At 37.5% G+C, this 27,841-nt stretch overlaps 1 protein-coding gene across 3 annotated transcripts in view; it reads right to left on the bottom strand.

Moving 5' to 3' along the window:
- Positions 1–27,841, bottom strand: part of l3mbtl4 (L3MBTL histone methyl-lysine binding protein 4) — a 141,918-nt gene continuing 114,077 nt past the window's right edge. For 2 of the 3 annotated variants that reach the window (XM_088642114.1, XM_088642113.1), the window contains exons 18-20: positions 8,782–8,951; positions 3,301–3,363; positions 1–1,933 (exon numbers count right to left, since the gene is read on the bottom strand). In XM_088642114.1, the coding sequence (XP_088498240.1) occupies positions 1,778–1,933; positions 3,301–3,363; positions 8,782–8,951 (389 nt within the window). In that variant the 3' untranslated portion in view covers positions 1–1,777. The remainder of the gene's footprint in view (positions 1,934–3,300; positions 3,364–8,781; positions 8,952–27,841) is intronic. The other variant, XM_088642115.1, reaches the window with a different exon arrangement.

Genomic DNA, 27,841 nt, shown 5'->3' with positions numbered 1-27,841 from the left:
TTTTGATGTGTATGTGATTTATTTTGGTGATCCAAATGCCTGTATTATAGAAAGTGTAAAGCCACCAGTTAGAAACTATTTTACAGTTTACAAGTATGCACACTTTTCAGTTCAAAAGATTTTTGTATTTTGGGGGAAACTCTAATTGTGCTGTGGCATGTACCATGCTCTACAGAGAAATTACATTGTTTAGGAAAAAAAAACAGGATTATACAACAGAACGAGACAGAATCAAGCAATTTAAATTATTTGTGTATCTTTGAATACTGGGTTACAGCAAACCCCATAAAAGGAAACAGTTATTTAAAACTAATACATTCCTATACATAGTGTTCAGTACAGATGTTCAGGTAATAATATTTAAGCTGCTCCCACCTTTTTATTTTTTTAAACAAAGTTTACAACAGGAACAATAACAAATTGATCAAAAATTTCAATAATAAATATATACCATTCTTTTTTTATACTGTATTACAATTTTTTGCTAAGTATAAAACAAATAATAACACAGTAAAGTAATTCAGTTCTGGAAATCCACACAAAGTTGTAAAGGCTTTCTTAAATGGCCAAAATATGAGTCATCTTTCTATACAGAATACATAGCACTTGTTATTTATAGAAGAACATAAGAAATAAGAAAACTTAATGATGAGAACAGGTCATACAGCCCATCACAGTTGGCCATTTTTCTATACAATAAGCAATCCTATTGAAGCAGTAAAGTTAGTTTTCAAACACACAAATGTCTTTGTCTCCAGATTGTGGGTTTAGTAGCCTACTGCATTCCACACACTGATAATGAAGACATTGAAAGTTCTGAAAACCAAGTTTGATAAGCCGTAATACAATCACTTAGTTTGTAGTTTGCAATGACATATTTTTCTCAAATTTAAAAGAAACATTAAAACTGTTGAAATGTCATGCCTAGCACCAGCTACAAAACCAATTACAATATTATACAATAGAATGTACTTTACTGTAAAATATGGAGAACTCTCATGTTGAAAAGAATTATATTTCTTTACAATTAATATTTCTTTATATTAGCAAGAACATTTTGCATTTATCCAAATTATTAATATTTCTAAAATACTTTTGAAAGTATAAAATATTCATTTTTTCACAATTAAAACAAATCCTTTTGGTATTCAAGAGTCTTATATATATATTAATTTCCTTCAATCCAGCAATTGCTTCTAAATACTTAACTAGTCCACAATAAATAAGTGAATCCTTACGTGTGGTCAAATTATACAGCAGTTGTACAGAGAAGAACAAAATTAAATAAGACAACACAGCTTTAGTTATCTCTTAGTTCTCATCCACAAGACAAGATCTCACTGTGCAAGTGAAGTAAAAGGCTGCAGGTTTCACTTTCTCTGTTGTATTCTAGGAACAAATAGCACCTCGATGGCTCAGGTTAGAAACGCTAAACCACCACAAAAAAAAAGTGTGTTTGGTGATTGTCAGCTCTGTAGTCCTTCAGTTAAAAAGCAAACAAGCACATAAAAATGCGGACTGCACCTTTGTGCAATTAAATAAGCCACTGTATTTTAATGGCATTAAAGGCAGACAATAAGTGGAGGCTGTGTCCAGTGACTCTGTACAATGCACTAGGGAAATAGAGCCACCGGACCCAAAGTCCATGGTCAATGACAGTCATTTAGTAATAGCAAAAATCTATTCATTCTTATCTCTTTAGCATATTTTATACACCAAAGTTGTTATGCCACATTTGTGTGCTGGCTGCTTAGGAGATCGAGAGCTGTCTTTTGCTTCAGGTATTCAGCTCGTTGTTTCCTGATGTTTTTTCTTCTGCATACTGAAACATCAGGATGGAGTTGTAGATCTTCAAAGCTGGACCCAGTTTGATGTTCATGATCTTTACTATGTCGGTCTGAGTCATCAGCAAGAAGGCCTCTCCATCGATCTGCTGTAAGAGAACACACAAGTCACAATGTCTGATTATTGTCTAATTCAAATATAAAGATTTTAATACCATTTAATATATGGTAAACAGGTATGGATTCTTTTAATTTATTTTTATGGCTTATTTTCTTTATACTTAATTGCTTCAGTCTCTTTTTCCATTGTGCAATGTTTTCTATGTTCACTCTGAAATGCAGATTAATTTAAAAAAAAGTCATTAATAATAATGAGAAAGTAAATGCAGGTACAGCAACTGGTTGAGTGAGAGGTGGGAGCGAGTAAGCCTGTCGCCCCAGCCTGAGGCAGTCGTTGGCTAATAGCATATGCAGTTTCTAGAGAAAAACCTTTATCCAGTGTTGCAGAGAAAGACATAACAATGAAATCATTTTTTACTTTCATACTTAGTTTTTGCCATGGGCAATAAATAAATGTGTGTGTATATATATACAGTAGGTGGATAAAGCTAATAATAATGGTAAAAATCCGATGAAGGGCCACTCTTGGCCTCCATCTGACCCTATTGGTTTATAGATGGAGTGAGCCAGTCTGCTGCAGCTCCTTTGCCAAGCAGTTCTGGGCTGTGGAGAATCTCCACGCACCTGTGGAGAAATACTCGCGCGGCGCTATACAGCAGCTCTTCAGGAACATGCTGTGCAGAACTGCTCGCACTAGAGCTGCAAGAATGAAGGCGGCGTTCTTATTTCCGACAAGTGAAGAAAACGTTTGTGCTAGTGAAAGACCCAGATTTTGCATCTGGGTCTACTCGTTAACTCGTTTACAAAAAGACGTTCTTTATTGATGACATCAGTTATGAAAAGGTACAGACAGAGACTGACTGTTGTAACGCACGAGCAGATGTGGGACTACACTGAAAGAATAGTAAATGGAATATCTACCCTTCATAACACTGTACTCTGTTCTGTAAACTGAACACAACTTTTGTATTTCAGCAATATATATTTTGTCTAAAAGTATTAGCATATTACAGTTGTGAGCCCAATTTTAGATATGATACATCAGATATGATTTACAGTGTTCAAGTTATTTATGAGGTTTGTGATTTTTCTCCACTAACAGTTCACTTCATATTCTCTCACATATTCTATTTTAATATACATGAAACAAAGCAGTTTTTTTCTTTATTGGAATGTTTCTGTAGACATTCCTCAAATCCACTTTGCCAATAATTGTCAAGTCCCCGATGTCAGAAAGTTTGACACTTGCAAATGTATCCTGTAATCTGTAGTAAAAGCTACATTGCACCTGTTCCACATAATTAACCGGATATTATAAAAGGGAATTAATATTCATTACTTTAAATGCAGAATGTAAAACACCAGGGAGTCTTCTAGCAAATGTATCTCTGCTTACCTCATCTTTAAATTGCTTGGCTGGCTCCTCACAACCAGGGAGAGAATGCACAAAGCTTGCCACCTAGACAGAATGAGAACATCTCATTATAATAAAAGTTTTTTAAAAAGTACTTTAAATGCTACACTTCCAGAATTAGCTGTAATTAGAAACTTCTCAGTTTTTATTGCTCTGTCTTACAAAGGACACACACCCACACACCAGGTACAAGATGACTTTAAAACAAAGTAAACAAAAGTACTACACAATGCTTCTGTGAATTGTTGAATATCCTCACCACACCCGGCCTTACTTTTGATCTAGTAATTTACTGTACATTAAAGCAGCAGCACTGCTAAAGTAAATTACAGCGCCCAAAGCTGCAAAACCATGAATAATTTGTAACACACTGGGACTGGGTGTGCCTTCTTGTCATCCTTCTAAAGGCTGCTTTCACAAACAACTGCTTCCATGAAGCCTGAAAGATTACGGGAAATTATCCGTCTCTGTTGTCACGTGCTTCATCCAGTCTGGTTTTTCCCTTTAACAAGTTCCTTTGTCTTCAGTCCTTTCTGTACTCCTCAGCAGCTTCCTTGTGTCACTTGTGCTAAACAGTCGAAAGTGAAACACTGGGGTGCCTTCCACACCCTGAATACCTGAGGCGGGTGACTTCTTCTGGAGGCGTTAAATATCCTGAACAGCTTCCCAACAGTTTCTGGGTCTTCCTCGTTTTCTGACGTTTAAACTGGCTCTCCATGTCTGTTTTTTTCAGTGTTTTGATTGGGGCTATCTGTTTTTTAGGACTCTGCCCCCCCAGGCCAGATAGGGGCAGCTAAAATACAAGTGCAGCACTGTAGCCTAACTGTTAGAACTCTGCATTTCTAACCAGAGGATCATGGATTCAAATGTTCAAAAAAGCATCAACACACTGCCCGTGATGTGAGTCTGTCGCTGATTTATTCTGTAGTGTTTTTTTTCTGTACAGTGAACACAGCCTGGAAGCTGAATGCCAGTTTGCATTTTTGTTGTACATCTGCATTAAACTCTTAATGCTGGCATTTCCAGTATGTTTGTGAGCATGTTTTAAACCCATTCTATTACTGTACAAATGAGATCACACCACAATTTAAATGACTCAATATTACAAAAATATTTTAGTATCCAAAATAATTGAATTTAGTTATGCAACAGTATTAAGGTTTGGAAAACCTTATGAAAGTGCTACTGCAAATGCACATATTCTAAATGCTTTTGTGAGAATGTAAGGTCACTGGGAAAGTTTTTTAAATATTTGATTTGTTAATCTGAAAAGGTCACAGTTTGTCAATAGTGACTATAAAGAAATGAGAACAGGGCAAATACAGGGATGCCAGTTGGTCTGGAATATTACACTGTCAGCACAGGACTGTTACAAGACAGTATGATCATGAAGACTGGTAGCAGTGGTGGTAGTTTTTTATATAATGTTATATTTGTATATTCCACATCTTGTATTTGTAAAAGGAGTGGGGAGAACTATTGCAGGAGAATAAGAGGATATATCCAGACATTTATTCCAATACTTATTTAAGCAGTAAGACAGCACTGTTTCCCTGAATTAAATACTGTAGCAAATTGAATAACATCACATGTACTAATACACAGACCAAACAAAAAGCATGTGTTACCATCTTTCCCTTAAATGCCTGGTTAAAAAGCCCACTCTATAAAATCTGACATAAGGACAAGCCAAAGTAGTGGTTATTTTTGTGATTCATTGACATTAAGGTCCTACAGGAATTAAACAACAGAAGATCTGAACTCTCACAAGGAAATCATGCTACAAGTAAGGCAGTCGGCTATATTAATTCATTAAAAACCTTAATTATATTTCTAAGGTTTTTAACACAGTTTTTACAAGAGATGTAAAGAAGACTTAACAATAATGGAATTTGGAATTTGCAGAATCTGCCCTTACCAAGGCCTCCCTGCTAAGGCATCAACAGGTCACACTTATTAGTGGTCACTAATCAACTTTGTAGTCACTTTTAGTCACATTTTACTCATTTACTGTACAACCACCACCTTGAATTAAAGAACTATAGTAGTTAAAGGCCTGTTTAGTAAGTACATTTTCCACTGGCATTTTATTTAATTTTAATAGGACCAAAACACACTACACACCTGACCAACGCATAGTAAATGCATTTAACTTTGTAATGCACCACCATCTACAACAAGCCCTTAGAAGATTTAGAATACTGTGCACACGTTTGGTCACCACATGACAGAAAAGATATTGCAGCTCTGGAATCAGTCCAGATAAGGTCAACCAGAGATATATGGGCATAAAGGCAAGTCCTACACTGACACGCTAAAATAACTGAACCTTGACCAAATGGAATTACAAGGGAATCTGATTAAAATATTAAAAAATCCCCAAAGGCACTGACAAGGTCAATCAAGGGGATTCAGTGAAACATGAACCAGAGGACTGAAATGGAAACTACATGGAAGTGCAATTCAAACCAAGAACAGGAGGAAACTTCTTCATGCAACCAGATTGCAAGTCTATAGAACTAGCTAACCAGCCATGTTGTTGAAGCCAATACACTGAGTTCTTTCATGTCTGGATGAGATCCTAAGATCAATTAGCCATGAAAAGTGGGCAGAATAACCTCCTGTTGTTTGTAATCGGTCTTATTTTATTAACATTATAAACGTACTTTCAACTGTGAGCAAAATGTGCTTCTTCCAAACAAGATTAATGACTTCTCACCATCACAAGGAAGGCCTATGTGGCCTTTCAGACCTCACATTTCCCATATGCTTAAATAAATGTTGCCTTATTTGAATTGTTGAGCACTTTTAAAATGAAAACTATTCAAATTAAACAAGAATTTCATTTAAAAAGTAATAATTTTGATTATTAGAACAGGCATTTACTGACAAAGATAGCAGGTAATAGGAGACAACTGATAACAGGAGAAATTCCAAGTGAAAAAGCAATTGAAAGCCGACTATCACTATCACTATCACTATCACTATCACTATCACTCTGTCTCAGTTTTGGATCACATTTTGACAGACCATTCGCCTAGGGACAAACTGCAAGCACGGATACTGTAAAGGATAAGGTACAGCAACGAGCAAATACAACTACAAACACAAATACAACAGTCCTCTTGCATTAACTAATGTTTACATAGATTTAATTTAAATAATTTAAAACTATGATAAATACTAAACTGTTGGGAAAGTGGTTGTAGTCCTTACATTTAAGCATTAAAATGGATTAGAAATAGTACTGTAAATCAATGTAGGATGAAAAAATAAAAAGCTACAGATAACAACACTGCACTGTTGTTTTTCTTCTTTCAAGGCAAGCTCTGAATAAGCAGTTGTATGTGTAAATTCTGGCAGTGGGAGTTTGGCTTGATCCTTTTAACTATAACATCCTTTAACAGCTTGTCTACTCCTTTAGTTTGCTGTTACTAAAATCTGCATCTTAATGTTCCTAAAACTAAGAATAATTATCAATGTGTATGCTGTTTGTTGCTGTTGTGCCACATTTTAGAAAATAACATACTACCAATTTTTCAAAGACATGGACCATCTGCTTAGAGATTTCCCATCAAAGCACTGGCCAAGCCCAGCCTTACTTAGGTACTAAAACCTAACACAAATACTTCATTTATGTGCCAAATGACTAGCAAATAGATCTAACTTCAGGACATTTGTATATTTGCAATAATTATCTCTTCAAAGGAAACAGAAATCAAAAATTGGGGGGGACCATCTGCATTTGGATTAAAACGATACATATGCTTCACCCTGGAAAATAAAAATACCTGCTGAGAGAAGATTCTTTAGATTAAACAAGAAATCACTCTTTGTATGAAAAGGTTACAATTTCAAGGGACTGAAATGCAAATCCAACATCAAACAATTCTCTTTTCTTTCTTACACGCATCAGGTTACTTGCTTAATTGAAAACACCTCTAAACAGAAGCAAATTCCTGCAGCAAAGTTCTCTCCAGCTGTAATCCATGACCATTTAAAAATAAAATCAAAATGCCGAACCTCAGTTTTAATGCACAAGAATGAAAAGAAGTTTAAATTTTAGATTGCATTTGCAAAATGCAGTTATTTTCTGATGATTATAAAAATAACTAGGTCTTTACCCACAGCCAAACTGAGCTTCTTGTTCTCTCCAGTGCAAATATGGCCAAATTCTGGTAACTCTTAAATGCTGGGTATAATAGAGCAAAACTATCAACATTTTAAATATTCTTTTTAAAAATGGTGAAAGCTATCTCCCTTCACATTTAAGAAACATATTAACAGAAAAATCAGTACACCCATTTATATCAAAATTCAGATCAACAGTTTGTAATGAGATCTATTTAGAATAATCTTCATGATTCAACATGCAATAAGACTTAACAAAACACCAGTAACATTAAGACACATTTTATTACATTAAACAGTTAAAATCTACTATTGAGGCAGTATATTTTTTTGGGAACTGGAATAAGATCAGAGCCCTGAAAATGTAAAGACTTCGTAGGTCTATTGTACTGTGAAAATGTTTGCATACAGTAACTCTGTGGAAGACTGTTCTATATTCTCATATATTGTAGACCTAAAACACAACTGGATCCTCATGAAAGTCTTATTAAAATATGAAAATGACATGAGTAAACCTAAATCAGAAAGCTATAAGATGTATTTTCATGTGAAATTTCTTCTTCCTAAGTCATTCTGTTGTGAACCAGGATCATTGTCTTGCCACCTGACCCACTCTGGGTTCAGCTTCAGCTGATGAATGAACGGCCAGATAGTCAATCAATGATTTTCTTCTCACTCAATTATTAAACCACCTTAATTGTGTAACTGTATGTAAACCAGGTGTGCTTTATTGCTTCACATACACTAATTCTTAATTCTTTTTTTTACTTCTGACAACACTGCATCTCAGACAGCATTGCAGTGGTAAATTTATACCCTTTATGTTACTTAGGTACAGACTCTTTTTCTTAAACTAAGGTACCATGGTAAGAAATTGTAATTGCCATAATTATATCAGGGATTCACAGCCTTCTTCTAGGCACTATATCAGAAGAAAATATTCACTCAGATGTCATTTGATTAAACAAAGCTTGCACACTTCACCAGAAGGAAATCTTATATCTGGGATATATGGCATATATTAGCATAACTATCCTTCCTTGCAAAGTCACCATCTGCACGAACAGCACCATCTGTTTGACGGACTAGGTGCACGGCAGCGCTGATTCCAAAAGCAGAAGTGAAGGAACAACACCAAGAAGAAACCACACACGTGACGCAGACGGCAAGGTGGGTATTTCTGTTCACTTTGACTGAAGCCAGTTACTGTGCGTGTCGCTGCCTTGGCGTGAAACAAATGAACAGAGTCAAGCTGATCCCACATGAAAGCATGCTAAAGGCAGGCTCTGCTTGGCCAGGGCGCCGGCAGCATCTGCTGTGCAGCAGTGTTACCTCATCTGCAGTCCAGTGGAGCACCTGGCTGGCCTGCACACCGGCCACCCCGGGCAGGAGCTTGCAGTGCTGCTCCCAGCACAGCGGCAGGTCGCGGCTGGGGTGGGCAGACATGGCTGACAGGAAGACAGACTGGTGCAGGGCCTGCTGCATGCTGTCAGAGCCGCAGTCTGCAAGAGAACAGAACAGGACAGCGCCCGGTTACTCCTGCGCACACCCCCCACGGACCTGTCATCGGCAGAGTGCAAGCGTCACCTGTGCAAATCAGGTTTTGAAAACAAGTGCCTGTTACCAGCTGAGCTCACAGATGACATTTCCAGCATCCCAGGTGAATAAATTCATACTATTTCAAGACGACCAAAAGTGTACTGAAAGATTTTCCTTGAGCTTAAAACACCTTTATTTTAGATTCGACGCTGAGTTTTACAATGAAATAAATATGATATAGGTTTGAGTGGAGGAAAGGAACAAGTACAGAAATGAAGAAGATGTACAGTTACAGCCAAAAAGTCTTGTCTCTGTTCACATTTATCAATGTGAAATTAATTTATCTTGTTCTTTCATTGAAATTTCATTCATTTAGACAGTTAGACATTTAATAGTCCTTCTACTTCACTATCAGGATAGTTATTTAATAAACTGTATAAAAACAGTAATTTAGGAAAGTTAGTACCTTCTGTATTTTTGCTAAATGTTCCTGCTTTTTAATGCTTTTGAGCCTACTTGCAATTTAATCAAACAAGTTTGGATGTTGTTGTCCCGTACCAAAACCATTTTCCACACCAGAACCTCAGTGGCTCGTTGGCCCAGAGCTCTTCCTGGTTTCTGTAATGTTAAGTGAACAGAGAGAGCATGTGCCCTCCCCTCTGGGTGGGACACTAGTCCATCCCAGGGGTAACATTACCTCCCACTTATACAGCTGGGAGGGCTGGAGAAACTGGGGTGAAGAACCTCACTCAGGGGTACGACAGCAGAGTCAGCAGCTGAGTCTTGAACCCAGAATCTGCCAGGCCAGGGGCAAAAAAAGACCAGGGGCAAAAAAAGAATAGAAAATATAATGGAAACAATATAAATGTAACTGTAGATTAACCAAGTATTTAATGTATTTCAAATGTACACCTAGGTTTCTCAGTGCTTAAATGTTCAATAAGCTTTCCCCTCACCTCCTTGCACCTTTCAGATACTATTACAGACAGGACCCTTTAGGAGCCTACTGGCTGAGCTCCCCCTGCTTCCATGTCAATTACCATTAAGTCATTGAAGGAATCTTCAGCCTCTCACACTGTATGATGCCACAGGAAGTGAACCGATAGAGTCAAGGTTAGCTGCTACAGCTCCGTTATTAGGCTGTACTGTAACAAGCTGCTGCTCCAAAGGGCTCTTTCAGTGTAGTCAGAGCTTTTTACTCTCTGTTCTTTGTTCCACAGTGAGAGGATAAAATACTTTAATAAGGGGACATTCCATATATATTCATCCCTTGAAAGCTATTGTAGAGTCATAAATTACTTTTATGACCTTTTCTGATACAAAATAAACAATTATAAGGCACAAAACATCTTTAACTGTAAAAAAACAACAACTACATATTAGAGCAACCTTAACGTTTCACACTTATCACTTAAAACATGAACACATTTACCTAAGTTAAATAATTGACCTAAGTTAAATACTAGAAAAATATCTTAATTGTCCTCAAGTGTTTAAGTATATACCTTTGTTTTTATATACAGTGTTTAAGGTATTTTTTTTATTTTAAGTACATTTATGAATCCTAAGCAGTATTCAGGAAGCAGTGTTCCTGGTACTGCAAATACTAAAAAATCCTACAGGGAAGACAAACATGCTTTCACTTTCATTGCCAGCTTGGAAAAACCTCAGTGTACTGCTGAATAATGCATACTAAATATTTCTCACAATGCTGAGGAAGAAAAGACCTCATGTTATAGCACATTTAATCCCAAAAGATTCCAAAGCACTTAAAATATGATAAGGGCGGCTTCACTTCCTAAGAGCTAAGCTTTCCAAAAGCTGCATACACTAGTGCCTAACATCTTTATTCATACCTCTGTGAAACAGGAACATTACATCATACTGTATAACAGAATGAGTCAAGGATTGGATAATGTGTCTCGTTCAATAAATTCTAAAAATGTTATACTCGAATTTTTAAGTCCATATTCTAGTAAAATATGGCAGGGATCTATTATGTTTTAGGGCTGTTTCGTATCTATGGGTCTTGAAGCACTTTTTAAGGACTTCAACATGTACAGTACTAGGACATTTTAGCCAGGCACCTGGCTTCTTCTACAAGAATCTTAAGCTTAGCCAAAAATGGACAATCGAGTATGACAATGACCCAAAGCATACATCTAATTAGTTCAGGTGGGTAGCTGCGTCAGCATGCGTAGGCTGCAAAGGAACAAGTAATAGGTTTATTCCCTGCTGGAAAGAGAAGAAAGAAAACACAAACCTTTTCAGGCCGTGGAGCCTTCTTCAGATCTAATACATCTAATTAGACAACCATTAACAACATAAAAAAAGATCTTCAGAATCAAGATCAGTTCTTGATCAGCCATCTCAATTCAATCGAAAATACATGGTCCGAAATACACTTGGGTGATACAGCAGCAGCCCAGCTACTGTACACTGACGAGTTGAATTACAATGTCTATTTCACATTAAATAAAAAGCATTTATGCGTCCTTGCATCTGCATACGCTATATTGCTCCTGCATGAAAGTATATCTGATGGGCTCCTTTTCTAAAGTGGCTCCAGGTGCATACAGTACATACTTATTAGATAGATCATGTGCTGCAGATTAGAGAAATGACGGTTCATCACAACAGGTCATCCTACATGCCTGCTGTGAGTCTCTATGCTTCTGTGGTCCAGCACGCTTCATAATGACACGCATAAAAGAAAGCGGACATGATTGTACATCACACACATAGAGCACAATCATAACTAAGAGATTTGTTTCAATGGTAAACATTAAGCATCTCTATTGCCACTAATCAGTAAAACAGTAGGAGATTTTTTTTTTGCAAGGGGCACCACCTGAGACAAATAATACAGGCCTGAACTGGAGCACACACAGTAGAGTTATTTATCTAAGGGCTTTCAAGTATTACCTGATTCCTTTGAAGCCTCAATTGTTACAGAATACAGCTGTTGAGCTCTAGTTTATCAAGAACATTTATATGCGGTATGTTTCATTTAAGTGCTCTTGCTTTTTCAAATGATAGTTATTTTGATATATGCTGTACACAGCTATCTGCTGCCAATGTACGGAATTTAAAAGCTTTGCCCGAAACTGGATAGACATTTGACATCTTTTAATTTGGTTTGAACTAAAAGGCTCAGAAGATCATGGGTTCAACCAACAACATGTAATTCAAAAGTGCTACCAAACAGCTCACAAAAAAGCAGGGAAAGTTCAGCTAATGTTGCAAAACTGAATAATTCACAGAAATAACAAGACACTGCCATGAATAAAATTAAATTTGTATTCAAGTATGCAGAAATATCAAAGGATCTTTGCGTGTTCTTGTTATTTTTTATTTCATACAGTAATGCCAATGATCAGAATTACCATCACAAACAAGAATGTTATAGTTTGATCCATCTAAATCAATGAGATCGCACCATACACTATACAATCCTGTACTAAATGAAATATACTGAGACGTAATGTAGCTCAGCTCAAAAACTTGGAAAGTTTTGGCAGTTACACTGAGAGAACTGTGGAAAAGTGGTATACAGTACATTTTAATGTCAAAAACTATAAAGGAAAACGAGTGTGACAAAGAAATATATGCATCTCTAATCATAAAAGACATAAAGGCCCTTTTATCCACTATTATAATTATAATTATCCACTATAATTTAAAAGCAGAAAGTGCCTTCTAACATTAATTGGTTGATTATCAACCAACCAATTTTTATTTTTATACAGAGCCCTTCAATCCAGAGCATTCTCAAGGTGCTTTACCAACATTATACATATGGAGGCCTGTGTAAACATTCTGTGTAAAAATCATTTTAAACAGAAAAATAATAATAACAATATCACAAAAAACTAAAAATGTAAAATTAAAAGAGAGAAATAGGTTAAGACTTGAAAACCACTGAAAAAAGTGAGTTTTGAGGCGAGACTATGGTCAGGAAGAGACTTTCAAGGATGTGGGGCTACTGCTCAAAAGGTTTGACCCCCTAACTTCCGATGTGATGTTCCCGGCACCCTGAGGAGCCAAGAGCCAGTTGTATTAAGTGAGTAAGCTGGAACATGTGGGGATAGGAACTCTTAAAGGCACACTGGAGACAGACCACACAGTGCCTGGCAGGTCAACAACAGAATACTAAAGTCTGTCCTGTATCAGAACGTTGACCAGTGCAGGTTTTTCAGCATCAGGAGAAACACATTTGTCATGTCACCCTACAACTCACATCTGGCAACCCACTGAAGCTCAGCAGGTGTGAGCCTGGTCAGTACTTGGATGGGAGACCTCCTGGGAAAGCTAAGGTTGCTGCTGGAAGAGGTGTCAGTGCGGCCAGTAGGGGGCGCTCACCCTGCAGTCTATGTGGGTCCTAATGACTCAGTATAGTGACGAGGTCACTATACTGTAAACAGGGGCCGTCCTTGGATGAGATGTAAAACCAAGATCTTGTCTCTCTGTGGTCATTAAAAATCCCAGGGCTTTTCTCGAAAGGAGTAGGGGTGTCACCCCGGTGTCCTGGCCAAATTTCTCATTTGCCTTTACCAATCATGGCCTCCTAATAATCCCATCTATGAAATGCCTTCATCACTCTGTTCACCACCCAACTGAAAGCTGATGTGTGGTGAGCATTCTGGTGCACTATGGCTGCCGTTGCATAATCCAGGTGGGGCTGCACACTGGTGGTGGTGGAGGGGATCCCCATTACCTGTAAAGAGCTTTGAGTGGAGTGTTCAGAAAAGTGCTATATAAGTGTAAGGAACTCTTATTATTTTTTGTTGACTTGGTCAGCACTCAAGCAACACACTTGTGGGCATACTAGCCATTTCTTGAATGATCCAAATAGCAAAGCACTAAGGTGTCCATCCTTGAGAAGATAAAAATATTAACTAATTTCTCTGCATCAGTGAGAGAAAGAACTGGTTCTAATATGTTATGCAAATGGAAAAAGGATGTTCTGCAGAATTTCAGAATATGTGATTTAAAAGATCACCTCTGTGTTTTTAACAGAATTTAAGGGAACAGTTTCTGTATATCACAAAAGTGAGTTTCAGACAGTCTAATTTTGAGACTTGATGGGAAGAGGCAACTAAAATAATCTAGGTCTTTTTCTTGTTGAATTGAATGAACTGAGTTTAGTTTTACTGAGTTGTGAGGCACTCACAACTGTATGTCTTTAAGATATTCGATTATTGTTTAATGTGCAAGTTGAGGCTTTGTGCATGCAGGTAGGTCTGAGTATCATCAATATAACCGTGGAAGTCGTAGCTGAAAATAAACCAATTATACTAATTAAATGATTAACGGAGAAAGTACTGATAAGTTATAAAGTACCCCACATAAAGTGGGAAAAGTACAACTGTTCTACTGCAGAACCATTTAAAAACTAAGCAATAATAAAGTAAGTGAAATTTACAGAAACAGAAAATGGGAGACTGAATTATTGTTCTACTGAACGTCATTAAAAACCAATCAACAGCAGAGGCAGAGAAAACAAATAAGCCTTTGAACACAGTATTTTTTAAATAACATTTTCTTTGGCGTTATAGAAAATGCCTTCAGCAATTCAGAAAACCAGAGTTTGTGAAATATTAAATTTGAACATTAATAATATCATTGCCATTGTGTCTGATAATAATAGTTACACTGAAAACTGCACGTGGTTTGCCGCCACATTCAGCACATTGGACTTATCTTGCCTATATATTAGACTTTGTTGCTTCCTGAAGAATATACAGTACATAAACTCAGGTCTACCTGATTGCAAGTTCATGAAAAGTCAAACAACTGCTGCAGTAATTAAAACACATGTTCTCAGCCTCAGATTCTCCAGAGCAATAATCATTTTCAACCAAGAACACTTTTATTGATTAAATACATATAAGCCATCTGTTGAGAATCTGCTTGGTATATTTATTTTTTTCTTACAGAAAGACCCATAAAGTGAGATACCTGTAATGTTTAACCCATTGGGTAAATTAATATACTGTATATAAATAGTGCACCTCTATAGAAACAAAACACTTTAACAGAAAAAAACAAAACAAAAATATAAATGCTCCCAGACATCATCACTATAAGGCAGGAAACTGCATGCTACCAGTTAAACTTCTGTCTAATGAAGCTCAGAGTAAAACTGGTTTGCTGATATTTCTCTATTAAATCTATTACGTTTTCAACAAATATTAAAAATAACTCAGCCTAGGCTTACTCAAACGTTTGAACAACTAACCAAAGACGGACTCAGACTCCAAAGCTTGATGGCAGCTCTTCGCCGGATGGCTGCCAGGCGCATTTTGAGCAAAAGCTGTCAATAAAAAGCTAAAACGTGAGACCTAGCAGGTGGAGCTAGCCTGTGATTCTGTTGTAATCTGAGTCTAAATCTGGACAAGCCACTCTGAAGCCTCTCACGCCCACTGCACTGAATTCTCCAAATGTGAAGCAGGAGGCTCCTCTGATCAATTATTCCACTGAACTACCTAGGGAAGACAACACAGAAGACACAGATAATTCATGGACCCTTTTAGCTCTTGTATTAAATCTGTTCAGGACAGTGAGTAACGAGCCTAAACTCTCAATCATCCAAGAACAGGAATTTTGATTAATTTTTGCTTTTTAAAATTTTGATGATTTTACTTCGTTTAGTCCCCAATCCAATTCTCTGTCATCTGCCAATTAAGGCTCACTATAACTCTCCTTTCTGAGGTTCCTTCGAAAAAAAACAACACCCCATTTTAATTCAATACCTAGACTTCATCCATCCCTGACATATAGTACACTGGCTCAAAAGCACCTAACAGCGCAGCTTCCTGTTTTATCTGCAAACACATTGTTACCAGTAGCTGTTAATGCCTTTGGTGATGGTGAATTAAAAAGAGAGACTATTAACATCCTGCAATGCAGAATTAAAAAAAAAAACAGTGAAGCTTTCATATTAATCTGAACAGAGGCAGACCAGCTTTGATCAGACATCTTTGATCTTTTAGGTCGGGCATTTAAAGTAGGGGCTCAGAGCCTATGATTTGGAAAATTCTAATACAAAAAAATAAAGAGAAGGAGAAAATTGGTAATTTTCTTCATTCACAAATTCATTAGTAATATTTATATATATGTTCATTAATCATTAAAACGATGTATTGCAGATTTTAATCTGAGCTATTTTTATCTGTTGAGGAAACAAAGAAAATACCTTTTTTAAACAGTTATGTAATCGTATAGCTAGAATATGACTCAAGGGAGAAAATGCATTTCATTCAGAAGGACTGAGTAATGAAACTGTCATTTTGTATTTTGCTGTATCAGATGCATAACATTCTCTTTGACAAGTTACCATGGCAATACTTTCATCATGCTTGATAAAGCTTAGTGCCGGGGTCGTGGAATATTTTTACTAGGTATAATAGTAAAAAAGGAAACCTCCGTGCCGTAATGCTTCCTCAAACGAAATAACCTAATTTCTGTCAGAGCACATTCTAGAAAAATAAGGATTCTGAAAGAACATCAATGGCAACAAAACCTGCATTTCAGAAATAACTACAGTACGAATCTGCTCAATGTTTACTGGCCAGCAATTGTCACTGCAAGAGAACTGAGTGGTGGCCGTCAGACACAGGGCATGCCAGCGGACTGCGGGCAAAGGGAGATACAGTACAGTAGGTTGTCCAGTGTTGAGCTCAGCCGGACTGAACACAGGAAAAGGGCATTCAGGAAAAGTTTACTTCTATGAGAAATGCATTTGTGAAACTTGAATTTCCTGCAATCTGATAAAGAACCCCTGATTATATACAGTAGCAGTATGGCACACACCGTGATGGAAATACAAACCTAATCAGTCGAGGTTTCGTCTGCTAGCAGAGAAACTGTGCCCTGGATGTTAGGGTGAATTGGAATTTGCTGCCAACAGCTGTCTTTGCCTGAAGCTTAACTTCCAGTGTGATTATGCCTACTGATATTTTTTGCACCTGTATGATTTTAAGTCTTTGAATCACTTTCCATATAAACCAGTGAACTGGATGATGCCTGACATATTAAAATTGAAATTATATTCTTGTTTCCGATAGGAGAAGTTAATTATTCCTTTTACAAGTACTTTCACTAAACATAACAGCATACTGACACTTTGATTTTGGATTAGAATATTTTCAGAAGACAAAGCGATTAATTTTTACTTAATGGAAAATTTTGAATGTTATAGTAAGATATACAATCTAATTATCTGTACAGTTTCCCATAATTAGCTGTACTTATATAATATGTACTGTAGCTTCTTTTACATTTCATTACATTTCAGGAGAAATGGATTGGGATCAAACACAGCGTTAAGCACGAACACTATTGCCTTAGCACGCAGAAATTAAATGCATATAAAAACTGAATTGGTGGAAGCGTTACACATTAGGAAACCCAAACATCTCATTAACACAGGGATTTCCAGCGCAGAATCCAAGAACCGAGGAGCTGCCAGTCAACCTTGCAGCAGGAATCAGAGCAGCTCCAGCCTTACAGTTCTACCACAGAGCCCATCACAGACGTCACTGAAACGAAGCAAAGAGGAATTCTGTGGCTTTCCGAGATCGGGCGTTGAGGACAGACCCTGTGATGTCTGGAAGGGTGAAAAGAACCTTATCCCTCCAAATGACAAACACTTCTCTCAGGGTGTGTTTTCTTCTGCATGGTTGTGAGAACATCCGCTGTAGAACAAACCACTGCTCTGCACAAAAAATGGGGATGTGCTCATTTATCCAATTCCCACGGCACTTCGAGTAACCAAACTGCACTGGCATTTTCATTTCATCCCCAAAGGAGTTTTTAAGAGGACTCTTTTCTTCTTTCCTTTTTCCATTGTGCTACATTTTGTGTCACTCTTTGCTGGTACCTGGGTATCTGTCCATAGTAACTGTACAAGTACTGAGCTCCACACACTGTCTCTTCTCCCTCTGACTCTCAATACCAGCATGACAATCTTGCCATTTTCAATTGTCATAATCCACGATAGAAGCAAAATCCCCTTGTATAAATTACAAAACGAGATTTAATGAGATTGACTTATTTTTAATCTCTATTTAAAAGCTCTGTTATATCTCTTAGGGCTCTGAAAATTGAAAAAGAAATGTAACGCTTACTTTTTAAATTCGTTTGTGTTTATCGGGGAACTCCATTGAAATGAAAGATATTCTTCTCATTTTACATCAGATTATTCTTTTAACTTTTTATGCAGAGACACAATGTAGAGGAAGGAATGAAGATGCAGAAAAACAGAAGGATATAATACAGGTTCTATGCTGTTTTATTTTACATAATATATTTTATGCAAAATTAACATTGCAGATCTTCATGTAACACAGCACCATTATAATTGAGGGCCTGCAAACTGGTGTTGGTGGAGGGGAGTCCCCATTATCTTAAAGCACTTTGTGTGGAGTGTCCAGAAAAAAGTGCTATATAAGTGTAATCAATTATTATTATTATTATTATTATTATTATTAACTGAAAAGTATCTGGTCACTGCTTACTTGTTATTTAATGTCAGTTAATGTGAATCACTGTCCATTTATTTTTCTTACTACACAGGGAAGTGATATAATTGTAAATCAATACAAAACACTGTGACTTTTCAATGCATGAAAAGCCAACAGAAAGCTAAACTGACATAACCTGGCGGACCTGGATCTGGGATGTAAAGTGTAAATCCATACATTTAAATAGCTGCCATTCCACACCCTCTTTCCTTTTTTGCAGCACCTGTACGTATACTCTCAACATATCTGTTCTCATGTGTCTCACAATTTCTCTACCTGTTTTAGCCCATCACTTTCACACTGTGTCTCTGTATCACTCTCTGCTGCACTTCTCATTGTTTCACAAAGCTCACCAGAGCAGACAGAGACCAGAACAGTTCAATAAAGAACAGTGTGGATGTATAGTACCTTAACTTTTGCATCTGGTTCATTTAAAATTTAGGATATGATGCAATTGCAAAAGATAAATCGATGCATCCCTAAAATAGTGGCATTTTTAATCAACATGTTAGGTTTTCTATACAGAAAAATCTCAGTTTAGGTTTCATTTTAAAAAAACAATGACTGCATATTCATGATGAATTCTGACAGGATGTCTAAGAAATAACTCTTTAAAGTCACTGGCGATTTTCCTGATTTCTGCAGACACTGTGTTCACAAAGCACACGATGATCACCAACAGCATTATAATGAAAGTTGACTGAGTTGCACATTGTAAAATGTGACCCATTTTTACTAAACCCACCTCTGGGTTACACACCCAAACTCAAATTCTATTGTTTCTTGTTATTTCACTTTGTGTGGAGAACTCTGTGAAAAACATGAATATCTTCTTGTCTTTCAAGCAAAATTAAATTCCAAATAGTCAAACAGTTCTCTCACATACACACAGTGGCTCATCCATGTCACTCAGATTGTCAGTGAAAACAAAGCCAGATGTTTGTCACTGAATAAAAAGTGTGCACATACATCTACATAAAATATGCACTGAAGGACTAAAATGAAAATCTAGGCTTAGAAGTATAACATTTTTCAAAAGAATATTAATGTACTTAAGGCTGTCTGAACCTAAACAGTCATCTTTGAAAGCGAAAAATATTGATCAAGCAATTAACGAAGTCAGTAAAAAGGAGACAATGGATTACTACCTATTTTGTTAAAGTGACTTGAGAGGAAATGCTTTTTGATAAGATAATGGAAGTGTTTAGAGACAACAGATGATCCCAAGATACATAAGAGAGACCAACCTTATTTTAGATGTTACTTTACTACTTTTTAAATTATGGTCCCTGTCATCGTGGATGAATTGAGCAATCGGATGTAAAAATTCCCCACAAAATCTTACGATGTAGGTGGTTTGTCTATTAACATTAAACATTCTTCAAAACAGAAAACCTATGTGACAAAAAGATTTCCTAAGGGAAATAAAAACATTAAAAAGAGTATTGGTCCTAAAATTGAGCCTTGGAGAACACCTGAGGAGTGTGGGACAATTGTGGACTTAAAATTGCAACTTTGGAATTTAAATTGCAATTTTGGAATTAATGGCAACAAATTATCCCCAGGCTGACAAATAAGCCTCAAAAGCATTTGGCTGTTGTTCCAGTCACATACGTACAGGATTCAAGGTGATCTGCTAAGAGCTCATGGTCCATAGTGTTGAATCTAAAAGGCCTAATAGGGAGGTAGAGCCAGAATCAGAGTTTAACAGAAGGTCATTTAAAACTGAAACCAAGGCTGTCTCTTGCTGTGGGCTTGTCTAAAACCAGTGTCGTATACATTATCTCCCTGGTCTAGGATCTGAGTCTCATCTAAACTGAACCCTAGTCAAGGCAACAGATATGTTCTTGATTCTATACTGTATGTTTAACAGTTCGCTCCCACTCTGTCATACTGTAAATGTAAAGTTGTATTATGACTCTTTGATTTTGTTGGTGGACCTATAACACTAAAAAGCTTTATAAGACAGCATGTTGCTACTGGAAGTGAAATGCAGAACAAAGACTGGAAAAGTACAAACATTACAAGGCACATTCTGGACTGTAAGAGATGTTTTTTTTCTCCACTGAGTCATGCTGCTAAGAATCAGTCTCAAGAGACAAAATGACCTTTCTTCACAACCCCTACCCATCCGCTTCTTCTTATTTAACTATGTGCATGGAATATGAAATAGGAAAACAAAGACCTTTTTCCTGGATACTATATGATTAATAATGTCACACAATTCAGAAACAAAGTAATTTACATATTTGAAATTGTTATAGGAGTTTCCGATAGTGCTTCGGCCTACAAAAATATTGAAACATTGTATCTTGTCACTTGTTAAATTACACAGTGCTTTCTGATTTATTAGAACATACTGTGATGTAAAACATTTGAGCTCAGGCCCCATTTCTTGCTCACTGCCTCCAGGGTAATAATAAAACTGTGACACATAGGCAATAGGCATTAGAGAAATTAGTCCTTGCCCATTTGCAAGTTTTTTCACCAAGCACAGCTGGCCTAGGTACTTGCAGTGCATTGAAGATCAAGTGGGAATCCATCTCATATTTTACTACATAACAACAGTGCATACAACTATGTCCTGCAACTGTAACAAGATGTATTCAGGATTGAACTGTTTTTCTCGCATCTGTCACTTTATCTCACTATGGTTACTGTGTAGAAATAAAGAAGGAATATAAAGGTTGGTTGTTACAAAATGAAAGGTAGGTCAGATTTAGAAGTTAGTTTTTGCCCCTTTCCCAATGAAATCATTAACTGATTCACTACTAACACATTCCTTGATTGTAATAAAATTAAATGCATAAATTAAATTCAACATACAAGGTATGTTTACAGAAAATAATTTTACATTCTCATAAAGTTACATTCAAACAGCAACTAGTAAATTTATTTTGTTCATACACTGTGCAGTGTTTTTGTTTCTTTACTTTTCTTCAACTTTCAGTCTCCCCTGTGTGTGGCTGCAGTGTTTATACAGTAGTTAGGTGCTGAGATGTGATAAACAAAGAACTGGCTATCCCCAATTCTGTGGGTTCACAACAAGAAGTTCCGATTCTAATAAAAAAAATAAAACACAATAAAGATTATTATTACATAATGAAGCTCCCCCAAAACAGCGATGACTTAGCTCCACATCACCAGGCTACATCACTGCAGTCTGCAAAGGAACAAAAATGACAGTACCATGTACATGGGGAGAGGGTGATATTTCTCATGAAGCAGACTTCTTCATCTCATTTGGCAATGGAACAATATGTCTTTGCACCGGAGAAAATGCAAGTGTTTAGCTACGTTCTCTGTAAGGGAATGACATGGATTTGATGGTAGGTCACCAGGCCAGAATTATTTTGTCAATGACAGTCTCACTACAGTTTAATGTGGGAACCACATTTTGATACCTGTTCTCCGCCTGCTATTACAGCAACACCACATCTGGATAATTCCTTATTCTTGTAACACTATTACACTTGTCTCAATATGGAGTCACTGAATGCTTTCTCTCTTCTTCTCACATCAGCCTCATGAACTGGGCTGCTGTACTGCTTGATCTTCACCCATAAGAACTCCTGAGAGATAAGTGGACCAACTACTTCAGTGTCAAGGACCATGACACAATATGATGAACTGGCAGCTGTATGGAGCAACATCCCTATGGTCCATGTACAGCATTCCTGCCCCGACCACTTCCACAACAACTCGTAGGGGCAGCTAAACAGAACGGATATCGTGTGTGACCCGTATCAGGTGTTTTAAAACATGGTTAAAAGTGATCAAATAATGTCACGGCCTTAACTGAGAGAACCCATCTAACTTTATTCCCTCAAACTTGATTTCTGTTCAATCAGGAGCTGCTTTTGTAAAGTTCCTCAGTTTGTTTTTAAGTTGCATTTTTTACATTTCTGAAAAGTTAAAAATATTTTTTAAAAAAATCAAAGGCACTTTAGTTTTATTCCACAGCAATATTACATCCGCAAGTAACAAAAATAAGTGCACGCTTTAGATAATGGGTGATCTATTACACAACATTGATGTCAGATAAGAATGCACAGTTAAGATGCGAGTTCAACATTGACTGCTTTAAAATTAAAAGTGCAAATTAACCTTTCTAATGGGTTGACCATTTTTCTAATGATCTAGAATATACATCTGGCACAGATGTTACTCAGAGCAGAGTTTGCTGAAAATATCCACGGGGCAAGTCAGATGGAGATATAATTTGGTGACAACACGCCAGTTGCTACAGTGAACTCAGCCTGACAGCAGGCCCCACAGGAGGGAACTCTGTCACTCCTAATACTGTAAATCTCCTGGGCACTGGGCTTGTGTGCAACAGGGCCTCCTGTCCACTAAGCACAGAAAAGGGTGATGCCAAATGCTGACAACAAGCTACAAATCAGATCAGGCAGTAGAGCTACACCATGAAGGTAGGCAATAACTTCAGCAGTCAAATTAAATTACTAGGACACCTACAGGGTACACAGACAGACTTTGCTACATAAAAGGGTATTAATGTGTATTATAATTTTTTTCCTTTCTGCTTTGCAGAAGAAGAAGCTTCTTCTGTCACATCTATAGAATCCAATACACTCTAAGGATTTTTCCTTTTTTTTAAAAAAGGATGCCTCGTTTGCACTACATTAAATATAGCTTTGCTTGGTTTTCTTGCCTGTTCAATGAAAATGCCTCTGCACATGGACAAGATTCTCAGTTTTCTTTTGTATGTGCAATCACAGTGTCGAGCAATGTCAAGTTTTGACAAAGAGCAAAAAAAGCTGGTGATGATGCAGGTGAAAGTAAAATGTTCATTATTTCGAGATGCTGCTAGTACATTCCCTAGAACTCCAAACCTGGGCTGACAAAAATGAATAATGCCATACAGCTTCCCATCTCAGCCAAATAAGAAAAGCAGACATTTCCAACCCCACTTTTGCATACCAAACATTTCACTACATCATACTGTTAACAGAGCATGATTTGCTTAATTTTAAGAAATAAGCTTTCAATAAAAATGGTTTTGTGATAAGCCTTGGAACTGGAAGACCTATGTTCTTGAGTTTGTGACAGCAATTCTCTTTGAACGAAATGTACCATAATGTATAAAACACCTCAGGGTACATAGTGTAAAAGACAGCATGTTACAGGTTGTCTTGAATATAGAAATATAATTTGAAGATGATACATCAGGTTGTTTGCAAAACATGATGTTTTAAGTTCAGCTTAGTAAGAAATAAAGTTGTGAGAAATACTGTACAAACTATGGTAGAAAAAACATATTCTGTAACATGAATAACAGCTATGTAAATGATTTTGTAGGTTATGCTGCAGGCATTGGAATTATTCCTATTTCCAGATCTTCCTAAAAAACCAAGAGTCTCAAAACCAAGAGTATTGCTGATATTGAACTTTTTGAGAACTTATTAATTTTGAGGATTCGGGTTTTAAAAACATGCACTGTAAAAATGTGTATACTTTATTCATAATGCAAAAACATGGGGCATTGTGAATGGGTGGCGGATACTTTTGCAAGGCACTGTCAATTGAAATTACATCCATCTAGAAAGTGGGAGTGCAGCTATGAAAGGGTTAATACATGGACCTCACACCATATAAAAACATTTACTCTAATTTCATTTGATGAAACTGCTTTGAAGCATTTAAGTCAAATGTCTCCTGTAAGGAAATGTGATAGCCAAAGCTGAGTTCGGGATTGTTTCCCTGTGCAGATACGTTTAGAGTAGGAAGCCTGAAATATGTGTTCTCTGCAGACAGTTTGACAGCAATCCAATAAAGTCTCCTGGGAGCCAGTGGGAGTGGGAAGGAATAGGACTTCCAGGCAACAGAGAACAAACCAGATGTGAATGTCTAATGGATTTCTTCTATACCTCAAAATAAGCAGCAAGCGGAGGCCTTGCTGGGAAATGTGGACTTAATGACGAACATTTCAAACAAAAACTCCTCTTGAGTTACTCAGCTGTGATCCCATTCAAAACAGGCTTAAAACAACCGTGGCGAGTAAACATGGGGGGTACCGTTCCCGTCAAGAGTTGAAGTTTAAAATGTGCAAACAAAATCTACTGATGATTTTGTTATAATAAAAAGAAAAAAAAATAGAGAAGTGTTGTGATCCTGTTTGGAGTTTCCAGCTGCTCCTCAACACAAGTGCCACTCAAGGTCAAATCTGAAGACGACAGATTAAGACGATGAAGAACATGTTTAAAATCTCTTCACTGAAAGAGGACATCCTCTGCCCTTTTGGTCATGTTGTTTCAATGTCAATGATTTACAACAGGAATCTTCATGCATCTTCTCATCTGAATCACAGAACTTGACTTTTGCCGATGTTGTGACAGTTGCTTTGATTCCCAATCCTGAACTGGGGAACCCACTTACTGTATACAGAACATCCGTTCTACTCGAGCTCTTTACTTAATTGCCCCCTTGACAGAACAGAACTTAACAGAACTGAGTTGCGCGTTTGGCAGATAAAATTCGTAATGTGGCACATTACAAATGCAAACCGCTAAGAGCTACAGTAACAATCAGATTTACAAGGCGGAAACAACAACGGCACACCTCATAATTCTTCCAATCCGAACTGAAGATTTCAGCGTACACTGAAAACAGAAAAGCCAGGGAAATCGATCTTACAGTTAACAAGTCTTTAAAGGTGTTAATGCTCTTGGCTTTCTTGTGTCATAAGTGGTACTTGGCATGATTTCAAAGGTCTGGATACCGGGAAACCACTTAACCTCAAATGCCACTACTAAAGACGATCCTAAGGGGTTTCGACACCTTCACTGGGAATTCCAGGAGAACCTATAAAGGCTACAACAGCTCATCCATCCATCTTCCAATTTCATCCAATTCAAGGTTGCAGGGGAGCCCGAACCTATCCTGGCAAGCACAGGCTCAAACATTTATTTATATAAAGGGTAAATACATCTCTGCTGGAAAGAGTTTAACGTTTAGTTTTTTTCCAACATATTTGTTAATTTTTGTCAAAACTCATACAATTCCAACACTTGAATGTTTTCTGTAACAGAGGCATACACTGACGCAATGGCTAATAATGACTGCAGCAGGCAAAGGAAACAGTCCACACTGGTAACAGATTGACAGTGATGTAAGAGATGCAGCACTGCCACCATCTAGGGTAAAACAAGGATGTAGCCAAAAGTGAGGCTGAGAGGATACGAGGTCATCTGGATGTTTGAGGGGTGATCCCCATTCTTTTGGGGTGTCTGGATCACATCTCTTATTTCCAAACACATACCCGCTGGAATACCAGCAGGCCCTGGAGAGTTGTTGATCTTTAGTGCTTCTAGCACCTGTAATGCCTCTTCTGTGTTAATGCTTTCATACAGAACTTTGCCGTATCACAGCCTGAGGCATGTTGTCAGTTTCTTCCTTGGTAAACACCTGAGTAAAATATTAGTTTAATACCTCAGCCATTTCCCTTTCATCATCTCAAAGGTTTTCATAATTATCTCCAAGACACATTTCTTCGCCTTTTATTGTTTCATACTGAAAAGATTTTTAATATTTATTTTAGCCCCTGCTGAAAAGTTCCCTTTCATCGCTCTCTTGGCCTGGCAATACTTTTTATTTCTGCTTGCAATTCGTATTTTTTTTAACATTTGTGACTAGTCAGTTTGAAGGGAAAGGTACAAGGCCCTCTTAGTCACACAGCTGCAGCAATCAGTCCTAATTCAATTATTGGGATTCCGTGTGTGTATATATTAAAAGAACGTTGCATGGAAAATCTAAATTAAAATGGATGGGCTGATGAGTTATTTGCATCTTTCTGGGCATATCAGACTAGCTGAGAGAGAAGGAGGGACTGTCTTTCTATTCCAAGCCTCAGCCAGAGAGAGATTACACCACAGAGGCCTAAATCCCACTAAGCAAAAGAGAGGCTTTTAGCTAGGGTGCAATCCATGAGCCTTCAATGTGAAAGCTCTAGTGAACCAAGTGAGTGGCTTTCATCCCTCTAGCCAAAATACCTGGGAGCCTCCTTATTCTGTGAATCAAGCCAGCAGCGTTCCTCCTTATGCCTGACACACTGTAGCTTGAGATCAAGGACAAGAGGAACAGAATAGTTGCTCATAGATGATCAGAGTCCACACTCGGGGGAAAAGAGCTCTGCACTCCACAGTGGGTGCAATGGAAGACAAGCAATAAACTCACAGGGGATTAGTCTGAGGCCTTCAGGGCTCATGAGAGTGGCTGAGAAGGAGAGACCGCACCTCAGACGAGTATAGTAAATACTACTGGGTGAAAGAGAAGAGGGTAGGAAGCACTCTGTAGGAAAGACAAATCCCAAAGTACAAAGAAGCCCTCCTGCTTTGAAAGAGCACCTCTGAGATCTGACTAAAGGAAGACCAAGGTGCTCTCTCTGTTTAAAAGAGGGCCTTGTCTCCCTCTGTCCAAAGAGAAGAGGATGGCCTGGTAACACTGGATGCTCTTTTTAAAATTATTTCTTAAAGTGCTCTCTTTACATATTCTAAACCATGTGCCAATGCCGTGAAGACTTTGTTTTACATAATTGTGAGTTGAATTCATTATGTGCTTCAGGCAGAATATCTTTAAACAGTTGCCACCCATTCTCAACAGAATCTATATCCTATTTTTCTACTTCTCTTAAAATCTGCTGAGGTCATGGTAAGGAGCTGCCTCAGCATGTGTTGGCTTCAAAGGAAAAAGCAAAGGTTAATTCCATGCAGAAAACTAGAAAGAAACAAATAGGCACAATATTTTGGTGGTTGTGCTTTCTTCGGTTGTAAAGACTAGTGAAGAATGCTTTCTTGAAACTATAGATCTTTGTTGAAGACTGCTCCTGCACAATTTCACAATACATCTGAAAGCATACCATATAATGATCACAGTTCACAGTGCTTCTCTCACCTTTGTTTTCCTTCCCTATCTGGACCGCTTGAAAAGACTAGATTAATTCAGCCACTTACTCTAGATTATGATTACTGCCCTATGTGAGGAAATTAAAAACCCTCTTCTAATAACTGCTTCTTTACTTACACGTATGTTGTTGATGTCGTAATTTAAGACTGCATTATAACTGATATAAGAACTGGTGGTCTGCACGATATTCCTCATACTATGCGTCTGGCTGATGTCTGACCCATGAAAACTTTTGGGATCCTTGATTCATCAAGGGTTTAGCTCAGCTGTGTCCCAATATGAACATTTGCACTTCTTAATGCCCGTCGTATGTGCGTATCCTCTCAGGTCTGCCAGTGCTCAGGGTGTCCCGTGTGTAAATCTGCGACTCAAAAGGGTGCTCACATGTGCCCCCAATGAGCCCT

The sequence above is a fragment of the Lepisosteus platostomus genome, chromosome 8 (assembly GCF_059453375.1).
Source record: "Lepisosteus platostomus isolate fLepPlt1 chromosome 8, fLepPlt1.hap1, whole genome shotgun sequence".
NCBI classification, from domain to species: Eukaryota; Metazoa; Chordata; class Actinopteri; order Semionotiformes; family Lepisosteidae; genus Lepisosteus; species Lepisosteus platostomus.
Note: the sequence above shows the minus strand (reverse complement) of the source record. Positions and strands in the feature narration are given on the sequence as shown.